The 19,511-nt window shown below is 49.2% G+C and overlaps 1 protein-coding gene across 1 annotated transcript in view; it reads left to right on the top strand.

Annotated features, from left to right (window-relative positions):
* LOC128839749 (B-cell differentiation antigen CD72-like) overlaps positions 1-19,511 on the top strand; it is a 41,098-nt gene that overhangs the window by 11,925 nt on the left and 9,662 nt on the right. The window contains exons 3-5 of the mRNA XM_054032997.1: positions 8,714-8,803; positions 9,900-10,235; positions 14,073-14,221. Of these exons, the coding sequence (XP_053888972.1) occupies positions 8,714-8,803; positions 9,900-10,235; positions 14,073-14,221 (575 nt within the window). The remainder of the gene's footprint in view (positions 1-8,713; positions 8,804-9,899; positions 10,236-14,072; positions 14,222-19,511) is intronic.

Genomic DNA, 19,511 nt, shown 5'->3' with positions numbered 1-19,511 from the left:
TCTGAGTACGGTTATCCAGCCAGTTATGCACCCACCTTATAGTAGCCCCATCTAATTTGTATTTGCCTAGTTTATCGATAAGAATATCATGCGAGACTGTATCAAATGCCTTACTAAAGTCTAGGTATACCACATCCACCGCTTCACCCTTATCCACAAGGCTCGTTATCCTATCAAAGAAAGCTATCAGATTGGTTTGACATGATTTGTTCTTCACAAATCCATGCTGGCTATTCCCTATCACCTTACCACCTTCCAAGTGTTGGCAGATGATTTCCTTAATTACTTGCTCCATTATCTTCCCTGGCACAGAAGTTAAACTAACTGGTCTGTAGTTACCTGGGTTGTTTTTATTTCCCTTTTTTATAGATGGGCACTATATTTGCCCTTTTCCAGTCTTCTGGAATCTCTCCCGTCTCCCATGACTTTCCAAAGATAATAGCTAGAGGCTCAGATACCTCCTCTATTAGCTCCTTGAGTATTCTAGGATACATTTCATCAGGCCCGGGTGACTTGCAGGCATCTAACTTTTCTAAGTGATTTTTAACTTGTTCTTTTTTTATTTTATCCGCTAAACCTACCCCCTTCCCATTAGTATTCACTATGTTAGGCATTCCTTCAGACTTCTCGGTGAAGACCGAAACAAAGAAGTCATTAAGCATCTCTGCCATTTCCAAGTTTCCTGTTACTGTTTCTCCCTCTTCACTAAGCAGTGGGCCTACCCTGTCTTTGGTCTTCCTCTTGCTTCTTATGTATTGATAAAAAGTCTTCTTGTTTCCTTTTATTCCCGTAGCTAGTTTGAGCTCATTTTGTGCCTTTGCCTTTCTAATCTTGCCCCTGCATTCCTGTGTTGTTTGCCTATATTCATCCTTTGTAATCTGTCCTAGTTTCCATTTTTTATAGGACTCCTTTTTATTTTTTAGATCGTGCAAGATCTCATGGTTAAGCCAAGGTGGTCTTTTGCCACATTTTCTATCTTTCCTAACCAGCGGAATAGCTTGCTTTTGGGCCCTTAATAGTGTCCCTTTGAAAAACTGCCAACTCTCCTCAGTTGTTTTTCCCCTCAGTCTTGATTCCCATGGGACCTTACCTATCAGCTCTCTGAGCTTCCCAAAATCTGCCTTCCTGAAATCCATTGTCTCTATTTTGCTGTTCTCCCTTCTACCCTTCCTTAGAATTGCAAACTCTATGATTTCATGATCACTTTCACCCAGGCTGCCTTCTACTTTCACATTCTCAACAAGTTCCTCCCTATTTGTTAAAATCAAGTCTAGAACAGCTTCCCCCCTAGTAGCTTTTTCAACCTTCTGAAATAAAAAGTTGTCTCCAATGCAGTCCAAGAATTTGTTGGATAGTCTGTTCCCTGCTGTGTTATTTTCCCAACATATATCCGGATAGTTGAAGTCCCCCATCACCACCAAATCTTGGGCTTTGGATGATTTTGTTAGTTGCTTGAAAAAAGCCTCATCCACCTCTTCCACCTGGTTAGGTGGCCTGTAGTAGACGCCTAGCATGACATCTCCCTTGTTTTTTACCCCTTTAAGCCTAACCATGTAATCCATGATGACTCCAAGATCTTTTTCCTGATTTGTTGTAGCTAAATTAGCCCCCCATCATATTGTATGTATAGTTGGGGTTATTTTTTCCAATGTGCATTACTTTACATTTATCCACATTACATTTCATTTGCCATTTTGTTGCCCAATCACTTCGTTTTGTGAGATCTTTTTGAAGTTCTTCACAGTCTGCTTTGGTCTTAATTATCTTGAGCAGTTTAGTATCATCTGCAAATTTTGCCACCTCACTTTTTACCCCTTTCTCCAGATCATTTATGAGTAAGTTGAATAGGACTGGTCTTAGGACTGACCCTTGGGGAACACCACTAGTTACCCCTCTCCATTCTGAGAATTTACCATTAATTCCTACCCTTTGTTCCCTGTCTTTTAACCAGTTCTCATTCCATGAAAGGACCTTCCCTTTTATCCCATGACAACTTAATTTACGTAAGAGCCTTTGGTGAGGGACCTTGTCAAAGGCTTTCTGGAAATCTAAGTACACTATGTCCATTGGATCCCCCTTGTCCACATGTTTGTTGACCCCTTCAAAGAACTCTAATAGGTTAGTAAGACATGATTTCCCTTTAGAGAAACCATGTTGACTTTTGCCCAACAGTTTATGTTCTTCTATGTGTCTGACAATTTTATTCTTTACTATTGTTTCGACTAATTTGCCTGGTACAGACGTTAGACTTACTGGTCTGTAATTGCCGGGATCACCTCTAGAACCCTTTTAAAATATTGGCGTTACATTAGCTAACTTCCAGTCATTGGGTACAGAAGCCGATTTAAAGGACAGGTTACAAATCTTAGTTAATAGTTCCGCAATTTCACATTTGAGTTCTTTCAGAACTCTTGGGTGAATGCCATCTGGTCCCGGTGACTTGTTAATGTTAAGTTTATCAATTAACTCCAAAACCTCCTCTAGTGACACTTCAATCTGTGACAGTTCCTCAGATTTGTCACCTACAAAAGCCGGCTCGGGTTTGAGAATCTCCCTAACATCCTCAGCCGTGAAGACTGAAGCAAAGAATCCATTTAGTTTCTCTGCAATGACTTTATCGTCTTTAAGCGCTCCTTTTGTATCTCGATCATCAAGGGGCCCCACTGTTTAACAGGCTTCCTGCTTCTGATGTACTTAAAAAACATTTTGTTATTACCTTTGGAGTTTTTGGCTAGCCGTTCTTCAAACTCCTCTTTGGCTTTTCTTATTACATTCTTGCACTTAATTTGGCAGTTTTTATTCTCCTTTCTATTTACCTCACTAGGATTTGACTTCCACTTTTTTAAAGATGCCTTTTTATCTCACTGCTTCTTTTACATGGTTGTTAAGCCACAGTGGCTCTTTTTTAGTTCTTTTACTGTGTTTTTTAATTTGGGTATACATTGAAGTTGGGCCTCTATTATGGTGTCTTTGAAAAGTGTCCATGCAGCTTGCAGGGATTTCACTCTAGTCACTGTACCTTTTAACTTCTGTTTAACTAACCCCCTCATTTTTGCATAGTTCCCCTTTCTGAAGTTAAATACCACAGTGTTGGGCTGTTGAGATGGTCTTCCCACCACAGTGATGTTGAATGCTATTGTATTATGGTCACTATTTTCAAGCGGTCCTGTTATTATTACCTCTTGGACCAGCTCCTGCGCTCCACTCAGGACTAAATCTAGAGTTGCCTCTCCCCTTGTGGGTTCCCGTACCAGCTGCTCCATGAAGCAGTCATTTAAAGTATCGAGAAATTTTTTCTCTGCATTTTGTCCTGAGGTGACATGTTCCCAGTCAATATGGGGATAATTGAAATTCCCCACTATTATTGAGTTCTTTATTTTGATAGCCTCTCTAATCTCCCTTAGCATTTCATCATCACTATCACTGTCCTGGTCAGGTGGTCTATAATAGATCCCTAATGTTATATTATTATTAGAGCATGAAATTTCTATCCATAGAGATTCTATCGAGCATGTGGATTCACTTAAGATTTTTACTTCATTTGATTCTACATTTTCTTTCACATATAGTGCCACTCCCCCCCTGCACGACCTGTTCTGTCCTGTTGCAGTATAATACAAATATCCTGTCTCACACAAATAAGTTGTAGCAAAAGGAAGGAGCACTCAAACTGTATGTTTAGGCACATTAGGGTACTCTTCTATTTAGCTGCTCCAAAAATTATTCAGCGGAAGATCCTTAAACTTTTGTTTCAAATCAGAGTCAGAAATTAAGTCAATTAGGCTTTCATAATCGCGCGCAGTAAAGCCGACTGGTTTGGCTGTAATTACAAACGGATTTCGAACCCAAGCATTATCATCAGTAGTTGTAGGAAAATATTCTAATAAAGAGGCCTGCAAGTCACGTAAGTGCTGTAAAATGGTGCTGGAAACTTCTTCATGGACTGCAGAATTTATTTCAGTCAGAAATTCATGTACTGTAGGGAAGCAGTCGAAGTTATTCAGTTCTACAGAAGATTCCCAGAATTCCAGTTTCTTTTTTAATGACGAAATGTTATCTATTGTAGTCAAAATGGTCACATTCTTTCCTTGCAGCGACAGATTAATTTCATTTAATTTTGCAAAAATATCTGCAAGATACGCAAGTCTCATTAGCCACAAGGAATCTGTCAGACAGTCATTAAATTTTCGTTCTGAATTATCTGAAGTGAAGAATACCAGAAATTCACTACGAAGCTCAAAAAGCCTCACAAGCACTTTTCCTCTGGATAGCCACCTCCCTTCCGTATGTAAAAGAAGCATTTTGTGCTGACTGCCCATTTCCTCGCAAAAAAATTTAAACAACCTGGATAGAAGTGGTCAAGATTTGACAAAATTGATAATTTGTACTGTTTCATTGAGCACAATTTTCAGAGATGCTGGTATTTTTTTAACTGCAAGTGGTTGTGTAGAACACAAAGGCTCTTAGTGCTTTCTGGTGCCACACTTATGATTCGCATTACAGCTCCCTTCATCTTCCCGATCATGGCCCGAGCACCATCAGTACATACATCAATACATTTTCCCCAACTAATTTCATCCTTTCTGATAAAATTGTTAATGCAGTTGAATATTTCTTCTCCAATCATGTTGCTTTGCAGAGATTCACATAAGAGCAGGTTCAAATCAAATCTCTGGAACATCCCCAGCTGGGATGGGTCATTCAGTCCTTTGTTCAGAGTTTCCGTTTGTAGCAAAGTCCCTCCAGAGGTCAGAAGCAGGATTGAAGACAAGATGGAGGAGATGCAGCTGCCTTTCATAGTCTCTTGCCATGTGGCCTCTGCTTCCTTTGTTCCAACTACAAGCTGCCCAGCACATGGCCTGGAAAAACCTGAGTTCTGTCCATAGGCCTGTCCCTGCCTTGCTGAGTCACAAGGTGTATCTGCCGTCTCTCAATGGGTCACTTGTATTAGCTGATGGTCCTTAGTGGGCAGGGCCGGCTCTGGCTTTTTGGCTGCCCCAAGCAAAAAACAAAAAAAAACGGGGTAGCCAGAATGGCAAAGCAAAAAAAAAAACCTGCGGCACGGCCGGAGCGTGGGTGCAGGGGGACCGGCTGGGGGGCGGGGAAGGGGGAGGGAGTGGGCCAGGGGCTACAGCAGGGGCGCTGCCACGCGGCCCCTCCCGCTGCGCCGCCTCCTGCCGCAAGGGCTCCGCTCCGGTCGGCGGGGCGGGAAGGAAGAGGACTGCCCTGCAGGGCGCTCTGGTTCTCCACGCCGCCGCCCCCTACAGGGCGGCCGGAGCAGAACAACAACAACAAAAAGCGGCCGTGCTGCCCTAGGATTGGGCAGAATGCCGCCTCGAACAATCTGCCGCCCCAAGCACCAGTTTGCTCAGCTGGTGCCTGGAGCCGGCCCTGTTAGTGGGCCATCAAGCAGGCCAGGCAGAGCTGACGCCAAATTGTCTGGGGTGTCACTCAGAAGCAGAGCACAAGTTTGAAATACAGACAGTATAGAGCCAATACTTATAACTTTAAATACAAAAATGATACAGGCATCCAGATAGCAAAGGAGGGAGAGCTCAGTGGTTTGAGCATTAGCCTGCTAAACCGAGGATTGTGAGTTCAATCCTTGAGGGGGCCACTTAGGGATCGGGAGCAAAAATCAGTACTTGGTCCTGCAAGTAAAGGCAGGGGACTTATGAAGGACATAAATCCACATGATGTAGAGGCCAAGTATAGGAGTTTATTACACACAGGGCTGGCGGAGTGTCACCTGGCTTATTAGGCTCAGAGACACTGTCAATCAATTGATTACAATGGAATATATAGATTTTCCATGGGCAGGGGAAAGTGACGAGGTAGGCAGTTCCACACCCCGGGATAGGTTTTGCAGCAAGACAAGATAGCACAATAGCCAATGGTTAAAAGGTTACATAATGTCTCCGTCCAGGGTCTCAAGTTAGCAAGTTAACATTTAATTAATACTTTGATAAAATGTTATTAGTATAAAATATATATGTTGAATTCTGATTTGGGGTCCATAGGAATGGAGCAACTTCTTTGATTGTCCAACAGGTACATTCCTAGGGGTTAAAGCAAAGAAACAGTGAAAGTACATGACAATACAGATTGTCTTCTTTATGTCTTAAGGCAGGGCATTGGTCCCTGGGAAGGGAGGTGGAAGAATGCCATATCTTTATACTGACATATGCCAACTTTTCATAAACTCAAGGTTGGATCTGTGGGAAGACTGTTTCCCTACAGGAGAAACACAATAGGAACAGGGATCCTTTGTTCAATTTGAATCATTGGATGAAACATAATTATTCAGTTATTGCTTCAACATCTGGCATTTCTACTGAGCAAGCATATCTTAGCAAAGGCAATGTTATCTTGTTTACCCCAGCTTTCTCTTAGCTAATCACTATTGCTAGGCCTCTGGTCTCCAGACCAAACTCTGGACTTTGGGTCTGGAAAAGAGCTGGCACAATCCATATACCAGGTTGTTATATAAAATGCACATGGATTTTAACCCTTCAGCTGGACTTGATGACCTTTCAGGATCCTTTCCAGTTCTATGAGATAGGTATATCTCCATATATGAATAATCATAACCAGCAAATGATAACCTTGTCTTAGACACCTCACATGACAACCTTTGTACGATAGAATCATAGACTTCAAGGTCAGAAGGGACCATTATGATCATCTAGTCTGACCCCCTGCACAATGCAGGCCACAGAATCTCACCCACCCACTCCTGTAACTAACCTATGTCTGAGCCATTGAAGTCCTCAAATCATGGTTTCAAGACTTCAAGCTGCAGAGAATCCTCCAGCAAGTGACCCGTGCCCCACGCTGCAGAGGAAGGCGAAAACCCTCCAGGGCTTCTGCCAATCTGCCCCGGGGGAAAATTCCTTCCTGACCCCAAATATGGCAATCGGCTAAACTCTGAGCATGTGGGCAAGACTCACCAGCCAGCACCTAGGAAAGAATTATCTGTAGTAACAGATCCCATCGAGCATATTTACCGCTAATAGTCAAAGATCAATTAATTGCCAAAATTAAGCTATCCCATCATACCATCCCCTCCATAAACTTATCAAGCTTAGTCTTGAAGCCAGATATGTCTTTTGCCCCCACTGCTCCCCTTGGAAGGCTGTTCCAGAACTTCACTCCTCTGATGGTTAGAAACCTTCATCTAATTTCAAGTCTAAACTTCCTGATGGGCAGTTTATATCCATTTGTTCTTGTGTCCACATTGGTCCTGAGCTTAAATAATTCCTCTCCCTCCCTGGTATTTATCCCTATGATATATTTATAGAGAACAATCATATCTCCCCTCAGCCTTCTTTTGGTTAGGCTAAACAAGCCAAGCTCTTGAGTCTCCTCCCATAAGGAAGGTTTTCCATTCCTCGGATCATCCTAGTGGCCCTTCTCTGTACCTATTCCGGTATGAATTCATCCTTCTTAAACATGGGAGACCAGATATTTGCTGCAAATATATAGCAGTGGTTGCAACAGTGATCTATACGGTTACAGATTATGTTAACGTCATACTGTTACTATAGTCAGCGGTAATGCGAGGAGCCTGAGGGCCCATCTCCTGTAAGACATTAGCTTCAGCAGTGAGCGTATAGCTTGAGGCCTATGAACTTTGAAGAGATAAACGGCCCAACGTAACCCCCAACTACTGGGGAGCTGAAAATAGAGGGTTTAAAGGGAAATTCTGACCACAGAGACAACCAACCCCCAGAGTGTCATGGCAATGACGTCTATAACAGGGACATGAGCTACATCTGCAGACACCTAAACACAAGCAGCCATGGTAGCGAATTGCCGTATACAATAAGGGCTGTGTCCTGTGTCCCCGCTGGCTGCAGAGCCCCCGTGTAACTGCCCTGGGGCGTGGAGCCCTACAGAGCTGCTGCGGCCAACGCTCGCTGGAGCCTCCTTTGGTGGGGGCCCGGCTGGAACTGCCTCCCCCTGCCGCTCGGAGGGGCCCTGCCGCTCGCCCGGCTCTGAGTGGAGCTGCGAGCACCCAGCGTAGCCGGCCAGGGACCTCGTCTGGCCCCAGAGACGGGCTTGGGGGGCTGCTGGGGCTTTGCTGTCTGCGGGGTCCACTCCCGGCTGGCTCAGGGATCAGGTCGGAATGACCCAGCACCTGGGATTAGCCCAGACCTGCCCACGGGGTGTACCTGCACTCCAGCAGCTGGGCTGGCCATGCCATGTCAAGCCTGACCTTGAAAACCTCTAAGGAAGGAGATTCCACCACCTCCCTAGGGAACCCATTCCAGTGCTTCACCACCCTCCTAGTGAAATAGTGTTTCCTAATATCCAACCTAGACCTCCCCCACTGCAACTTGAGACCATTACTCCTTGTTCTGTCATCTGGTACCACTGAGAACAGCCGAGCTCCATCCTCTTTGGAACCCCCTTCAGGTAGTTGAAAGCTGCTATCAAATCCCCCCTCGTTCTTACCAGGCTGCCAGCCACGCACTGTGGGGAACCGGAGCTGGTAGCCTAAGCCCTGGTCATGTCCCTGCGGGCCCCATGCACTGGGAGCTCTCCCGTGGCTCCCACTGCCCTCCTGGGGGGCTGAGCCCCATTGCCTGGGTAGCTTGAGGGGGGAGCTGGCCATGGAGTTGGGTTCCCAGGCACGTTGCCCTCTCGGGGGGTGGGGGGAAAGATGGTGCCCAGTGCTCCCCTCGTTAACGCAGCCGGTTCTCTCCCGCAGAGCCCAGGTGGAGCACGTGGTACCTGCCCCTCGGCCTGCTGGGGGCCTGCCTCTTCCTCCTGGCCACCACCATTGGCCTGGGGGTTCGCTGTGAGTAGGGGACCCGGGCTGTGGGCACCAGCCAATGGGGGGATGTGGGGAGGAAACACCCGGCCAGGGGAGAGGGAAGGGGCTGCATGTGGGGAGTGATGATGTGGGGGGCCGGGGACCCCAGGGAGAGTGAGGGGGGCTCAGGGCGCAGTGTGTGGGTGAACCCGAGCAAAGGAGAGTTCAGGCTGCAGCTCAGGAAACCTCCCCAGCAGCAACACGGATCAGCTGGGGAGCCATGGGGGGCCCTGTCCCGGGCAGGCGGGGGGGGAGGGGCCCTGTTACCAGGGAGATGTGGGGGGCCCTGTCCCGGGCAGGCGGGGGCCCTGTTACCAGAGAGATGTGGGGGGCCCTGTCCCGGGGCAGGTGGGGGCCCTGTTACCAGGGAGATGTGGGGGGCCCTGTCCCGGGGCAGGTGGGGGCCCTGTTACCAGGGAGATGTGGGGGGCCCTGTCCCGGGCAGGCGGGGGGGGGGGGGGTCCTGTTACCAGGGAGATGTGGGGGGCCTGTCCCGGGCAGGTGGGGGCCCTGTTTCCAGAGAGATGTGGGGGGCCCTGTCCCGGGGCAGGTGGGGGCCCTGTTACCAGGGAGATGTGGGGGGCCTGTCCCGGGGCAGGCGGGGGCCCTGTTACCAGGGAGATGTGGGGGGCCTGTCCCGGGGCAGGTGGGGGCCCTGTTACCAGGGAGATGTGGGGGGCCCTGTCCCGGGCAGGCAGGGGCTCTGTTACCAGGGAGATGTGGGGGCCCTGTCCCGGGCAGGCGGGGGGGGGAGGCCCTGTTACCAGGGAGATGTGGGGGGCCCTGTCCCGGGGCAGGCGGGGGCCCTGTTACCAGGAAGATGTGGGGGGCCCTGTCCCAGGGCAGGCAGGGGGGCCCTGTCACTAGGGAGCCATGGGGGGCCCTGTCAGGGAATCCTCTCTTGGAGGGGCCCAGGTGGGGAGGGGTGGGGCCCTGTTACTTGGGACCCCTACCCGCCGCCCGCCTGGCACCCGCCCACCAGCACAGACGTTGCTGGGGCCAGGCAGCGCACTGGGGGGTTTCCTGGCTCTGCTGGCCAAAGGGCTGTATGGCCCAGGCTCACCCTGTCTGTCCCCTGCAGACTGGCAGGTTTCCCAGCATCTGCAGCAGGCGTCCCGAGCGCACGAGGCAGAGAGCAGCCGCCTCTCCCAGCAAGTCAGCACCAAGGGGGCCACCCTGGAGCAGACGGCGAGGGAGCTGGAGCAGGCCAGGCAGGAGCTGGAGCAGGCGAGGCAGGAGCTGGAGCAGATGTGGCTGAAGGAGAACAGCACACAGGAGCAGCTGCGACTGCTGGAGGCCGCGTTAGAGGGATCGAAGGAGGAGCTGGCGAGGGTACAGGAGGAGAAGACAGAAATTAAAGAGAAGCTGAACCAGACGGAGAACGCCCTGTCCAGCATCCGCCCCTGCGAGCAGACAGGTACTGCCTTCCCGGGGTGGGGGTCACTGGGGTGCCCCACCCCCTGGCAGGGACAGCCGAGCCCTGGTGGGGAGGAGGGGGAGCACCCAGCGCCAGGGCCATACCGCAGCAAGCGGCTCTGGTCATTCAGGAGGGGCAGCTTTTCCCCCAGGCCGCGCTGGCCCCCAGGTCTGCATGGTGCAGGGGAGTGTGTGTGTGTTGGGGGGGACCGGGGGGGGGGAGGGGAACTGCTGGAGACGAGACAGGAAACCCCGGGTGGTGGGCACTGGCCGGTTCCATGGAATAAGAATTGGGATGTGAACCTGCTGTCCTAGCCCAGTTCCCACTGGCTCCCCTAAATCCCTCTGCTGTTTCAGCTGTTAAACACGCTGCATCCCACCCCAGAGGTGGCTGCATTTCAGGGGTCCATGAAGCAAGGCCTACACGTGGCTGGTCTAACGGTTTATGTGTAGAACCAAGCTAGGGCCTTGGAGAAAAGGTGCTGGCTAAATACGAACTATGAACATGATCATTAGTCAGCCGAGATCCCACGATCCAGTCTGGCTAAGAGCTAACAGAGTGCTGCTCCTCCACCACTGAGCTCTGCTTGCACCCCCCTGCTCTCCCTGCCCCCTGCCCCGATCTGCTGGTGCTCCTCAGACCCACCTGCAGCCCCACAATGCAGGTCCAGGCCTCTCCCCCACGTGTTCAGAACTGGGCGACGCGTGTAAACAGCCCATGGGGCCCAGCACACAACGGGCCCCTTGGCCTTTGGGATTTTTCGCAGCAGACGCTCACACGCAGGGCAGGTTGAGTCACAGTTTGTGCCCGTGACGCTCTCGGTGCTTCGCCCACCCCAGGCAAATAAACTATCCCAGGCCTTAAAAAATGAGATCAGCTTCCCCGAGGGTGGCACTGCCCCTGCCAGTCCTGCCCCGGCTCCCTGGCAGGCGAGCTGGCAACTCTCCAGCCGGGGCCCTGCCCCCTCGCCAAGGGCAGAATCCCAGCCCCGAGGACGACGCACCATCGCAGAAAGCCTGGGGCCTCCCAACTGGGCAGAGACGGGCACGGGGAGGAGGTGGTGCCAGGTGACAAGGGCAGCGAGTCGCTGTCTGCTCACACTGAACAAGGAGCTCTGTCAGAATGAGGGAAACGGCTCAGTCTGTCTGCGCATCACTGCCCAGCCTGTGCCTGCTGCCTGCCCAGCCCTCCGGCCAGAGCTGTAACGGAGCAGTGCCCACATCCTCCCGGTGGCTGAACCCCTGGGGCTGGCAGAGCGAAAGGCCAGGGAGATGGGGCTCGTTTACCCCACATGTGAAATGCTTCCCACAGAGCCACAGCGGAGTCGGCTGGAGCTGATGGTCGTGGTACTGGAGGGTTCACACCTTTGGAAGGGCGAATCAGGGGCTGTAGGACATATCGGGAAGGCTGGGGGCTCCCGTGAACCCCATGGACAGTTACATTTGTATCTGAATCCTGAACTCAGCTCCCAGCTTGCCCCAAACCCTCGAGAACCTCCCTCCCGCCCCCCTGCTCGAAGCAGCTCCTGGGGCAGCCGTGAGTCTGCGGGAGTGTGAGCCCCTGGGAGGGACCAGGCATTCTTTGTACAGCTGTCATAAATATAGGTGGAAGGGTAGCAACCTTTATGTATGCAGTAGCATAAAATCCCTCCTTGGCACCTGTACTGGATTGCTTTACCTGTAAGGGATTAAACAGTTCGAATAACCTAGTTGACACCTGACCAGAAGGACCAGTGGAGAAAGAAGATACTTCCCCCCCAGATTTGAAAGTATGTGTTGTTGCTCTCTTCTTTTGTTCCCTCTCTGGACGGGAAGAAAAGCCAAGCAGGTACAACATCTCCTGAAAATATACCTGGAATAATCCATCTGAAATCTCAGAAATTGTAAGTGGGCAAAGAAAGGCGTTAGGTTATGTTTTGTTTTAGCTTGCAAATTTTCCAGTGCTACAGAGGTAGTTTTATTCCTGTTTTGTAACTGTGAAGCTGAGCCAGAGGGGAATCCTCTGTGTTTTAAATCTTTTTATTTACCCTGTAAAGTTACCTTCCAACCTGATTTTGCAATCCTATTCAATTTATTCATAAATGATCTGGAGAAAGGGGTAAACAGTGAGGTGGCAAAGTTTGCAGACAATACTAAACTGCTCAAGATAGTTAAGACCAAAGCAGACTGTGATGAACTTCAAAAAGATCTCACAAAACTAAGTGATTGGGCAACAAAATGGCAAATGAAATTTAATGTGGATAAATATAAAGTAATGCACATTGGAAAAAATAACCCCAACTACACATACAATATGATGGGGGCTAATTTAGCTACATCAAGTCAGGAAAAAGATCTTGGAGTCATCGTGGATAGTTCTCTGAAGACGTCCACGTAGTGTGCAGCGGTGGTCAAAAAAGCAAACAGGATGTTAGGAATCATTAAAAAAGGGATAGAGAATAAGACGGAGAATAGCTTATTGCCCTTATATAAATCCATGGTACGCCCCATCTCGAATACTGCGTGCAGATGTGGTCTCATCTCAAAAAAGATACACTGGCATTAGAAAAAGTTCAGAGAAGGGCAACTAAAATAATGAGGGGTTTGGAATGGGTCCCATATGAGGAGAGATTAAAGAGGCTAGGACTTTTCAGCTTGGAAAAGTGGCGACTAAGGGGGGCTATGATAGAGGTCTATAAAATCATGAGTGATATAGAGAAAGTAAATAAGTAAATACTCGTTCCCATAATACAAGAACTAGGGGCCACCAAATGAAATTAATGGGCAGCAGGTTTAAAACAAATAAAAGGAAGTTCTTCACACAGCGCACAGTCAACTTGCCTGAGGAGTTTGTGAAGGCTAGGACTATATAACAGGGTTTAAAAGAGAACTGGATAAATTCATGGTGGTTAAGTCCATTAATGGCTATTAGCCAGGATGGGTAAGGAATGGTGTCTCTAGCCTCTGTCTGTCAGAGGGTGGAGATGGATGACAGGGGATGGATCACTTGATCATTACCTGTTCTGTTCACTCTCTCTGGGGCACCTGGCATTGGCCACTGTTGGTAGACAGGATACTGGGCTAGATGGACCTTTGGTCTGACCCAGTCTGGCCGTTCTTATGTGTGATTCTTTTATTTTTATTTTTTTCCTTATAAATAAAGTTCTTCTTTAAGAATCTGATTGATTTTCTGTCTCCTGAAGACAAAGGGTCTGGTCTGTGCCCTCATTGCTAAGGCAATTGATTGGTATATTATTATTCTCAAGCCTCCCCAGGAAAGGGGGTGAAGGGTTTTGGGGGGATAGAGATTCCAAGTGACCCTTCCCTGAATTTTTGTGTAAATCACTCAAGGGTGGCAGCAATATTGTCCAAGTTTAAGGAAAGGAATTTGTGCCTTGGGGAAGTTTTAACCTAAGCTGGTAGAATATAAGCTTAGGGGGTCTTTCATGCGGGTCCCCACAGCTGTACGCCAGAGTTCAGAGTGTGGGGGGGAACCCTGAAATGGGCCTTAGCAATGTAAGCACAGACCAGACTTTGTCTTCAGGACACTGAAAATCAATCAGTTTCTTAAAAGACCAACAACAAATCCTTCCCCCCACCCCTCTCTGATTTGAAAGTATCTTCTTTCTCCACTGGTCCTTCTGGTCAGGTGTCAACTAGGTTATTCGAACTGTTTAATCCCTTACAGGTAAAGCAATCCAGTACAGGTGCCAAGGAGGGATTTTATGCTACTGCATACATAAAGGTTGCTACCCTTCCACCTATATTTATATTTATGACAACAGCCCTGGGCACGAGCCCATTATTTGCACTCAGGGCCAGGACAGCATCTGAGCTTCTCACCCCCTCTTCCCTCCAGACTGCTGCCCGGCAGACTGGGTGTTGTACAGAGGAAAGTGCTTGTTCGTCTCAAAGGAGAAGAAGAGTTGGCAGAAAAGTAAAGAAGACTGTGACCGGAAATCTGCTGGGCTTCTTATTGCCAAATCCTGGACCTGGTGGACAACGCCGGTACGGTACATGCACGGCCGGTGTGACCGCAGCTGGAACACGGTGTAAAGAGGGGGTGTCGGGGGGATGGGGCCTTGGCAAATAGGTGGGGGCTCAGAGAAGAGCAATGACAATGATCCAGGGGCTGGAGGGATCAATTCATGGGGTGGGGGCTAAAAGAGCTGAATTGATCTAGCTGGGCTCTGAGACCACTGTGGGTGGGGGAGGTTTATGGGAACAGGGGCAAATATTTATAGAGCCCAAAGCAGGAGAGGAACTATACAGAGAGTGAGAAAGGGGGTAAAACTCGGAGAAATTAGGAAAGGAATAATGGGAGCCCTGCCATTCAGCCCTTTCATACCATTTCCACTTTCACTGTCCATGGAATCTAGACTAGTATTTATTAGCTTGCTTTACAGCAGCCGGGCACTTTGTAGCACGCACAGAAAGACATGGCCCCTGCTCTAAACAGCTTCCAGTCTAAAGCCCCAGTCTTGCAAGAAGTTGCACTAGCACAGCCCCTTGTACCTGCATGGAATTCTATTACAATGCATGCCCAGAAGCCGCAGAGCCTGAGCGTGGTGAGGGGGGGTACACGGGGGCAGCTGCCCACATGCATCTGCTACAGCCTGCGGGAGCCCCCGGGAGGGGGGGGGGGCCACCGGGCCGCAGCCTGGGCAGGAGGGCGGCTGTTCCCCGCTACCAGTGCCGAAACCTTTGCAGGGCTGCTGCCACCCTGCCGATGCTCTGGCTCTCCGGTGCCTCCGGAAGGTGGCTCCTCCCTGCCGAGCTGCTGCAGTGGCCCAAGCCCGGCAAAGCCAGTGAGTGGACTCGGGACGGGGGCCGCTGAGGTGGGATGGGAGGGCTCACAGGGGGGCTGTGCACCCTCCAGGGGAGTTCAGGCGGTGGGGAGGGGGAACCTGGTCTGGGGAGCAGCCCCTGGGCATGGCTGGCCCCTGGGGTCTATAAAGGCTCGTTGGGATTTGCCCCTCAATGAACAGATGTGCAAGGGGGGGAGGGTGGAAGGTGGAAGTTTTGTCTAGGGCGCAAAATATCCTTGCACCATCCCTGCCTCCCTGGTCACAGGCTCACAGCCATGTTACAACATGTACAGTCTTGGCCGCCTGCCCAGACTCTTATTAGACAGAAGGCAAATGGAGAAGGATGGGGAGGGAAGAAATAAGGTGGGGAAGGAAAGGGACACCCAAGGGCGATGGGGAGTTGAAGTCTCACATCCCAAGTGGTGTTCAGGACTCAGCCAGAGCTGGTGTGATCTGCATCCCTCTCTCTGTTCTGGTCAGGCCAGGACATCTCTCAGGATCCGGACGACGGTCCCAGGAGACGGGGTGGAGGGCAGCCAGGACGGTGAAGCTGGCTCTAGTAGGCAATTTGTCTCCCAAAGTCTCTTTCTTTAAGGATGCCGAAGGGAGCAGTGGGTGGAACAGCCCCTCCCCTCCTTGTTTTGTCCACCAATTAGGCCTATTATCTGACACACCAATTCCGACTCCTTGACTTCAGTCCCACACGTCTCTTGTTCACCAGGGAAGGCCTTAACACAATCTTAGAGTTATATCTAGGGCCCTACCAAATGCACAGTCCATTTGGTCAATTTCATGGTCATAGAATTTAAAAAATTTCAGCTATTTAAATCTGAAATTTCACAGTGTTGTAATTGTAGGGGTTCTGACCCAAAAAAGGAGTTGTGTGGGGGAGGGTCACAAGATTATTGTGTGTGTGGGTGGGGGGAGGGGGTTGCAGGACTGCTACCCTTAGTTCTGCGCTGCTGCTGGCGGTGGCGCTGCCTTAAGAGCTGGGCGGCTGGAGAACAGCAGTTGCTGGCCGTGAGCCCAGCTCTGAAGGCAGCGCTGCTGCTAGCAGCAGCGCAGAAGTAAGGATGGCAGGTATGGTATTGCCACCCTTACTTCTGTGCTTCAGACTGCAGAGCTGGGCCCTCAGTCAGCAGCTGCTACGCTCCAGCCACCCAGCTCTGAAGGCAGCGCAGAAGTAAGGGTGGCATCACTGTGACCCCCTGTGATGATGCTGCCTGTGGGAGCCAGCCGAGGTCACTCAATCAGGGTGAACTGCAAACAAAACGGGGCAGACAAACCCCAAACACTGGTGGATATTCCAATACTTAGATTTACCAACCAGCCCAAAACAGCTTCTGTAGTACCTCACTGGTTACTCAGAAGTCCAAACAATGCAGTTCCCTTAAAGTGCCCAGCCTCAGGCCTCCGTCCAGACACACATGTCAAACATATGATATTAATTCTGAAATTCTGATTTCATCATATAAAAGAAAAGGTTCTTCCAATCCCAAAGAACCAGCCACATACCGAGGTCCAGTTATAACTTAGATCTTACCCAAAACACGCGCTTATAGCCAATTCTTGTCAACTAAACTAAAATTTATTTAAAAAGAAAAAAAGAGAGAAAGTGTTGGTTAAAAGTTCAATATACAGACAGACTTGAATTCAATTCTTGAGGTTCAGATACATAGTAGAGATGAACTTGTAGTTGCCAAAAGTCCTTTTTGAAATAGTCCAGAGGTTATAGTCCAATGTCCATATTCAGGGTAGCTCCAGTCAGTGACTGGGGATCTCAATCCTTGTGGCTTAAGGTTTCCCCCTCTTGAAACCCAAAGCAGATCTGAGATGAAGTAGGATCGTGTCCCAAGGTTCTTATACATTTCCAGCAGCCTTTCGGCCTGAGAAAACAATAGGCCTAACTCTCCTTCTCTCAAACATCCTGGCAATTAGCACAGGGTAATTTATCCATTCAACAGTTCAGATCCAGGTTACCACATCCTTCAAAGAGACATAGAGACAATAATACTATTTCCCTCAAGTGTCATCATAAATGTTAATATTCCTTTTTTGACCTTTGAATTAAAGCTATAGCAATAGACAAGACTTGTTTGCTTACATCACAAGACCTGAGCAAACATCTCCCCTTCTATCTCTAACAATGCCGGCTGCATTTCAAAGCTCTAGTCATTTACAGATCTTCCTAACCAGTCTCTAAAGTTCAGTCAGGAGTCAGGTCAGTCTGTGAAGTAATTAACTCTTTCTGGCCCTGTCACCTTTCAATGAAATATTATATTACACTCGTAACCTCACACCCCCTGTGGCAAAGTGCCTTCTCCTCAGCACGCTCAGTCCTTTTTAGTGTTGGAGACCCAGGCTTGGGCAAAGCAAATCCTCGTAGGTAGTACAGGGTCTGGCTATTCCTTCCCTCAGTCAGTCCCTTGTGCTTGTTTTCTCCCCTTCTGGGGAGGGAGTGCAGCCTTCCTTGCTGGAAGGTGACCCTGCCAGCAGGTAGGGAATCTTGGGGGACAACTACTGCACTGGTGGGGTGCAAAATAAACTTTATTAAGAAAATGCAAAAACAGGGAAAATTCAATAGTGAGGGGTATGGGGTTTGTTAAGGTAGACAATTGGGGAGGGGTTTCTTTTAGTAAATAGGATAGGGGGTTTCAATAGTGGGGTACAATACAGTTGGTAACCAATTAACACTGAAGTATAAATGTAACAGGTAGCTAACAATTTCTATGTAAAGAGTGTGTCACAGCAGCATATAACCAATTAACAGTATAGGTAAAATGTGTTAACTAACCAACAACTTTAGATAAAAATGTGTCACAGTGCTGTAAATGTAAAATGTGAGGTGTGTTAGAGAGAAAAGGGGTAACCAATGGGGTTTTATGCTAGACTTCAGTAATACAATTGAGGTTTGGCAGCAGTAGGAGCAGGGTGAGCACATGGGGGAAGGGATTAAAAGAGAGAGAGAGAGGAAGAAAGTGGTAGAGGAGTGAGGTCGGGGGATGGGGAAGAGGAGCACGTGGTGTAGCAGAGAGCAGACAGGCTGCAAGTTTAAACAGCAGAGAGACAATTATACAGAACACAGTAAAATCTTATCTATGATTTAACTTAACCAAGACTACACAAATTAGCAAGTAACAAAACACAATGCAACAATTCTTTAAACCTAACTTACAGAGTACAATGCAAGCAATTTTCTAAACCTAACCACAACTATGCAAAATGAAATTACAATTTATCTAGACTAAAGGCTAAACCTAACCTAATGGGTGCACCTTATACTAGGGGTAGTTCCAGAGGGCAGAGTGGTGTGTGTCCAGGATACAGCTTCAAGAGGGGGGGTGTTTAACTAGTGGTGGCTGCAAGCAGGCTTATTTCTAGCAGCAAAGGCACTGCAGAGCTAGAAGCAGATTACAGATACAAACCAAGGAGTTAGCTTGGGTCTGCCTGAGAAAGCCAGCAGCTAGAACAAGGGGAGTGTGCAAGAGGCTTTTCCTTACCAATCCCCAAAGCAGCAGCAGGAACAGCAGTTTCAGCATCAGAGGACTCAGAGAGGACTCGATTCGCTTACAATAATCAGGAGATCTCCAGGCACAAATTCGTTGTTCGTGGGAGGGGAGTTTAAAAATGGGGGTACACTCAAAAACAAACGAGAGTGGGGAGAGGGCCCCCCAAAGACCCCTAGCTGATCAGACTAGGTGGCAAAGCAAGGACCTTCTCTGGGGGTCTGATCAGAAAATGTCTGGCTTTAAGGGCAAACTCAGGCAGTTTCCCACCAGTAACTTTGATTGGCTCCTCTTGATACAGGGGAGGAGAGATGGCAGGGAAAGGTTGCAGGTAGGCACAGGACATGTCTGGGCAAGTTCTGAGTCACAGGTATGACTCATATGCTCAGCTATGTGGCCACTTTAGGTCTCGCATACCTGGGCGGAGCACCCTACACCGAGCCGGGTCCGAACAAAGAAGCTAGACAAAGGAGCGAAAAAGCCCCCACCTCCCTGAGCAGAGCAATGGCTCCCGTCAGTCTGCACAAGCCATTTCCATGAACAGGGCCGGGCTGTGACTTTGGTCAGTTCCATGGCCGGGGGGGCAGCCACTCAGCACAAGCAGAGCAGCAGGGGGACAGCTGTAACAGACAGAAGGGTTCAGCTACACCCAGCTTACTGGCAGCTTCCCTGCTTCTCTCACTCTCTCACCTTCCACGCCGGGGAGGGTTTAAAAAGGTCTCAAACAGTTGAAGCCAGCTGAACCTAATTAGTTCCCTAGTAACCCCTTTTCCAGCTGAACCTTATTTCCCCCGGTTATCTCTCCTCAGTGGATTGGGAGAGGCCTTTTAACCCCCTGGGACTAATTACTACCCCCCCCCCCATAGCCATTTGTCCTGGGTTTGCCACACCCCCTACAATAATCTTGTGACCCCCCTGTGACGGGTTGGATCACAGAAACTCCCTGGGGGCTGCCAACTGATGTGCTAAGACTACTTCTGCCCC

This window comes from Malaclemys terrapin, chromosome 6 (genome assembly GCF_027887155.1).
Source record: "Malaclemys terrapin pileata isolate rMalTer1 chromosome 6, rMalTer1.hap1, whole genome shotgun sequence".
NCBI lineage: Eukaryota > Metazoa > Chordata > Testudines > Emydidae > Malaclemys > Malaclemys terrapin.
Note: the sequence above shows the minus strand (reverse complement) of the source record. Positions and strands in the feature narration are given on the sequence as shown.